We start from the raw sequence: 6,122 nt of genomic DNA on the forward strand, positions 1-6,122 counted from the left end.
TTTAACTTGAAGTACATGGCAAACTTGTTCATCAGTAAACATGTCTCATTAAGCTATAGGAAATCAATTGTACAAAGTAATCAGTTGTATTTTTAAGAAAGCATGTCGAAGTTGTTCATGCTGTAAACCTGAATTCAACGCAAACAATCGTACACATGCATGCAGAGGGCATGGTTGCCTCCCACTTAGTGACATATTGATAATGTTATCTCAAATGTATGAATAATTATCTAAGACAAATGGCGGATAAATACGTCATTGATAGGACAATTCTAAGGAGAAAACAAAATGTAGGTACATAAACTTATAAGTTTGGGGAACATGATTAACTCTTCCCCTTAAATTCTATCGGTAGGACTTGAAAATCGATTAAGTAAAATAATTGGTAAAATATTCAATGGCATCCACAACTCCGAACATTCCTCATTTGTTTTATTTGTTTGCAGTCTTGTTAACTATGAGAAACAGTAAATATTAAATACATGCCATTGAATTTAATTGCCAGTTGCTGGTAGTGTTGTTTCGTTGTTTTTAACACAGAGTAAAACTTTTGAAAAAGATGAAGTCAGCTATAATTATTGGTTTAATATTTGTTTCTTGTAAGTATGATTTTGATAAAAATATAAGTTGATTTATTCTTCTGTATATTATAGAAGAGGTTTATATTTATATAATTTGACTTACACAGAATTCGTAAAGGTAGAGAAAATATGGTTGTCCTTAGTATATTATAGAGTGGACGCATGCGTCTCCTGCTTTGTAGCTTCATTAAAGATGATAGTGGTCAGCTTTTAATTAGCATGATATCCATGCATTTGCCTGCAAAGAAAAAACGGCATTCATGGATAGTATAAGATTGGGATTGAATCTGACAATCAAAGAAAATATGGTTTCCCTAACCTTCAAATGAATGATTAAATTGAAATTATTAGAAATAACTACGAGTATAATGATTTATTATTTTATTAATACGTGCTTCCCACAATCCTCCAAAAGAGATTTCAGTCTGTTTTTACTACAATTGTCTGACAGTCTACACGATCCATTGTGGAATACCAATGCCGATGTATTTTTATAGTATTTAAATAAATATAAGTTTTTGTGGTAACTGAATATGATACAGTTTCAAAGTACAGTAGCATGAGCTCATAAACATGTATAAATACTAATTATCAAAAACCTGCCTCTTAAAATTCAAAAAGACATAAGTTAAATTAAATCGCCCGAGGTATTGTTGGCAATAAGTTAAATTAAAGTTAAATTAGGTCAAAGGCCAAATTGAATGTCAAGTGGATTGAAATGCTGGTATTTTCATAATGTCTTATGATAGACAGGGCACATGCTAAATAGCATAGACTAACCTCTTAAATGTCAAAAATATGCTGTATATAGGCACTATGACCTATTTTGGAAAGAACGTCAAAGGTCAAGGGTCACTAGATTGGTAACCATGGTATTTACAAAAGCCATAGTTCCAAGCAATATATGTGCAAAATACAAAATCCATACCTCACAGTTCTTGGGATATAAGGTGTGACAGACGGACAGCTAGACAGACGGACAGACAGACGCCGAGTAAAGTGATCCCTAAGTGCCGCTCTACTCTGCAGGTGACACAAAAATGCTACTCACAATCAAAAACGGTTATTTACACGTTTGCATGAAAAAAAAAAAAAAATTAAAATGAAGATTGATGCTGGATCACCCTCTAACAGGTATATCGAGCATCAAATCATTTTTTTTTAATTCACGAAAAAAGGAGCATGTCAACTTTTCGTAATGGAAGCACCGAAAATCTTTCATTCATTTGCATTTTCGTTGAAATGATGCAGTCAATAAAATGACGGACAGAGAAGTCATTTATTTGTTTATTCCTTCAGAAAAATTTCTTTTTGATTTCTACTACATATGTATAAAAAGAGCAAATCTGGATTGATATTGCCTTCCAGCAAACATTGTGAGTAGAAAAAAAGAAAGAAATATTTTATGTGTATGGCTCTCCTTTTTTCTTCCTTTTTTTTTTTTTTTTTTTAATTTTCGTTATATCCAAAACATTGAATCATATCCATGAAATGAAATTTATAGTTTCTTTGGCCAAGACAGCTTGAATTTATTGGGTAAGTTTTTGTGTTACATAAAATACAAAACTTGGCTTTTACTAACCAAAAACTTTCCATTTTAGTTTATTATCATTAGTAGGGAATTAAACTTTATCAAGCAAAACATTTTTCCTCGAATGTTTTTGTTTGAAAAAAAATGTAATGTCAGTTTGTAAAATATGAATGTAAGGTGTAATGACTCTCTGATAAGAGAGATAACTTTCCAAGGAAATTATTCCAAGCAATCCAATTGGTGAAGTTTAGAGCAGAGGGATATTTCACCTTCACAGGCGACAGTTAATTCAATATAAATTTACAATATGACAACAGTTGTCATGTTTTGAGGATACATACCACAAACAAATTTTCTTATCTTCAACACAGAAGAGTTACACTGGTATTTTTTCAATATTTCTTTCAATGGATATGTAATTATAAATTACTAATTAATAAATTTTAATTAGTTAGAATGTAAAAATACACTCTTGAAAATGTCCCCAGAAACTTTGAAGCAAGAAAACTGAATACGTTTTATAAACTTTTCAAAAAACATTTTGAACTGTAAAGGTGCATTTTTTGCACTTTTTGCCAAATAATGTGCCTTGGACAAACATAAGTTGTTTGAATAAACAAATATCACTTCTACAGTGAGAAAGGCACCTAATTTAGCAAAGCTATCTGAATTTGGGGAAAAAAGTTTGTTTGTGTTATTTATCCCTAAATTTGATAATAATTGTACACTGTATTTTACTGTACCCGATATGCACATGAATTATTTAAATCTTACAATATGTTAACAAAAGAAACCTCGGCTTTCGAGAATAAGTACTTTTAATATTATATGAGTCTTCAGTTGTATAAAGCAGAGAGATACCTTGTCTATATGTTATTTTATTGCAGTGTCACAAACTAGGGCCAACTACTGCTATTATTCCTATAGCTACTCAAGATATTACTGCTCCAACGACAACAGCGGTTACTTGTAAGTACTATAGCACACAAACATCCACTCAAGGTATTACTGCTCCAACAACAACAGCCGTTACTTGTAAGTACTATAGCACACAAACATCCACTCAAGGTATTACTGCTCCAACAACAACAGTTACTTGTAAGTACTATAGCATACAAACATCCACTCAAGGTATTACTGCTCCAACAACAACAATAGTTACTTGTAAGCACTATAGCACACAAACATCCACTCAAGGTATTACTGCTATAACTGCAACAGCGGTTACTTGAAAGTAATATAGCACACAAACATTCACTCAAGGTATTACTTCTCCAACAACAACAGTTACTTGTAAGTACTATTGCATACAAACATCCACTCAATGTATTACTGCTATAACAGCAACAGTGGTTACTTGTAAGTACTATAGCACACAAACATCCAATCAAGGTATTACTGCTCCAACAACAACAGTTACTTGTAAGTACTATAGCACACAAACACCCACTCAAGGTATTACTGCTCCAACAACAACAACAGTTACTTGTAAGTACTATAGCACACAAACATCCACTCAAGGTATTACTGCTCCAACAACAACAGTTACTTGTAAGTACTATAGCACACAAACATCAACTCAAGGTATTACTGCTCCAACAACAACAGTTACTTGTAAGTACTATAGCACACAAACACCCACTCAATGTATTACTGCTCCAACAACAACAGTTACTTGTAAGTACTATAGCACACAAACGCCCACTCAAGGTATTACTGCTCCAACAACAACCATAGTTACTTGTAAGTACTATAGCACACAAACATCCACTCAAGGTATTACTGCTCCAACAACAACAGTTACTTGTAAGTACTATAGCACACAAACATCCACATAAGGTATTACTGCTCCAACAACAACAGTTACTTGTAAGTACTATAGCACACAAACATCCACTCAAGATATTACTGCTATAACAACAATAGCAGGCCCGTAGGAACCGGGAAAAGAGGGGGGCTGATATCAAGCAGAGACGGATCCTGTTCTAGGAGAGATAACTCCAACGTTGATGATTAACTCTCTTATCTTCATCAGTGAATTTTGTCCGTTTATTAAATACCAAAATTTCGACGGAAATACATTTTCATTATATTATTCACTCAGAAATTTGTCATAATTTTAGGAAATAAGCAGAACATTGTTTTCTCTAATCTGTTGTTTATGTCGTGAGTTATCATTGACATCATGGTTCGCCTCTCGTCTGCATTAGGATTCCTCGGATAAAATAAATTTTGAAGTCATGAAGTTTGTTTATTTAATTAGGAACTACATGTAAACAAAATATTTAGCTTGCTTTCGTAGTCCTTTTTTTCCGGGGGGAGGGGGTGAGGGTGTCATTTATCCATTGTGGCCCCTTTTTCATTTACTTAAAATGTATTTATTATTTTTTTTTACCTTTTCTCATTGTAACTTTAAACGTTATAATATGATAGTTTTGTTATGTTATAATTATTTATCTATTCATTTATTTATTTATTTACTTACTTATTTATTTATTTATATCGTGTACTTTAAAATTACATGTGTATAAAAAGACTTCCAAAAAATTCATTTATCGATTGTTTTTAATATCATTTTTAAAAGCTTTACTCTAAGAAACAGAAACTAATCATCAGAATTTAATGTATCTAAGATTTATTATTTTCAGGGACAGTCGGAGCATCGCTGGAATAGTGGTGGGTTGTGTTGTAGCCTTAGCGGTTGTGATTGCTGCCATCGTCTACTGTAAAAAGAAAGATCAGAACCAAACACGGGTGGTGGAAATCCGGAGTAATGGCACCACACAGATACACTCCATTACAAATTTTCATCCCCCTCCCGGACCACCAGGTCAACTCTCTCTCTCTCTCTCTCTCTCTCTCTCTCTCTCTCTCTCTCTCTCTCTCTTTTCACAATCTAAGAGGGGATTAAGTTTTTCCCGTTCCAAAATTAAGAACAGCATCCTGTATGAATATTTCTTTACCATCTACATGTACATATAAACTTTGGAATGAAATATCTATATATAAAAGTTTTAAAATAAAAACCCATCAGTGGCTGCAATTAAATCTCGGTTATAAATGAATACTAAAAAATCAAAATATTTGATTATGGAAAGCGGAAAGAAAACATTTTGTATTGTCCACTCAGAAATAGAGCCAGTATTGCAGACTTATTTAATCATTAACAGACAATTCATCAAGTAAAATCTGTAACTATTTCTATGAAGATAATTTGTTGTTTTTTTTTTCAATTGTCCACTATATTATGACCAAATTAAGACAATTAAGTTGTTTTTTTTTTTAATATTTTCCGGCATATTTTTCTAAATATATATCTGAAGTAGATATTACATCTTTTTTTCATTTTCTTTCTTTATTATGGTATGGTATTTGTTTTTTGTTTTTTTTTTTTTTAAAGTTATTTATTGTTATTATATCACTAATTTTTGAAAATTTATAAATGATCTTGTACCAAAGGAGGGGGGCTTCAAAAGGCAATTTTGCTATATTTATTAATTTATAAAGTACTAGTGTATTAAAGTGGTGCAGCTTATTAAATGGGAAATTAAAATAAACCTCAGAGTGTCTCATGAAAATTTGAAATACGTAAAATAATTATCTTCAATCTCTGTCAATTGCAGGTGGGTACATGCATTCCTACGGAGGCAACCCTGCCTATCCTCCAACGGGTAGGTTTCCCCCGCCGTTTAGACCTCATCTGCCGGGGAACATTGATGGGCCACCCCCCGCGGTATTTCCTCCGAACAATCCGCCACAATATCCCGGAATGCCACCTCCGGCCAGTTAATTGTGTTATGAATGAATGCTGTAGACGTGATGAGATTTTTGCTTTAAGCTCAGTTGATACAGTAAAGATAAAACCGGTGACGAAGTCAAAGTAACTAATGGTCCCCATAGTTTGAATTAACATCAAAATTTTTCTTATGAAGATCATTTTATATTTTAATACACATCAATCATTTTTGCCCAGTGATATGGGCTCAGTGCAGTGACGAGCTTGATTTATG

At 32.8% G+C, this 6,122-nt stretch overlaps 1 protein-coding gene across 1 annotated transcript; it reads left to right on the forward strand.

Annotated features, from left to right (window-relative positions):
• Nucleotides 1-559: 559 nt before the first annotated feature.
• LOC133203499 (cysteine and tyrosine-rich protein 1-like) lies at nucleotides 560-5,902 on the forward strand. The gene is made up of 4 exons (XM_061339274.1): nucleotides 560-599; nucleotides 3,000-3,081; nucleotides 4,761-4,942; nucleotides 5,736-5,902. The coding sequence occupies exons 1-4, from the start codon at nucleotides 560-562 to the stop codon at nucleotides 5,900-5,902; spliced, it is 471 nt and encodes a 156-aa protein (XP_061195258.1).
• The last annotated feature ends 220 nt before the right edge of the window (nucleotides 5,903-6,122 follow it).

Source organism: Saccostrea echinata, unplaced genomic scaffold, assembly GCF_033153115.1.
Source record: "Saccostrea echinata isolate AGI-Se365-2 ecotype Australia unplaced genomic scaffold, CSIRO_AGI_Sech_v1 ptg000051l, whole genome shotgun sequence".
NCBI lineage: Eukaryota > Metazoa > Mollusca > Bivalvia > Ostreida > Ostreidae > Saccostrea > Saccostrea echinata.

What these genes read in the sequence shown, in the direction of transcription:
- LOC133203499 (XM_061339274.1), top strand. Translation starts at nt 560, where the DNA reads ATGAAGTCAGCTATAATTATTGGTTTAATATTTGTTTCTT. An exon ending in TGGTTTAATATTTGTTTCTT is followed by an intron (nt 600 to 2,999) that starts GTAAGTATGATT and finishes ATTTTATTGCAG; the next exon opens with TGTCACAAACTAGGGCCAAC. An exon ending in TCCCCCTCCCGGACCACCAG is followed by an intron (nt 4,943 to 5,735) that starts GTCAACTCTCTC and finishes TGTCAATTGCAG; the next exon opens with GTGGGTACATGCATTCCTAC.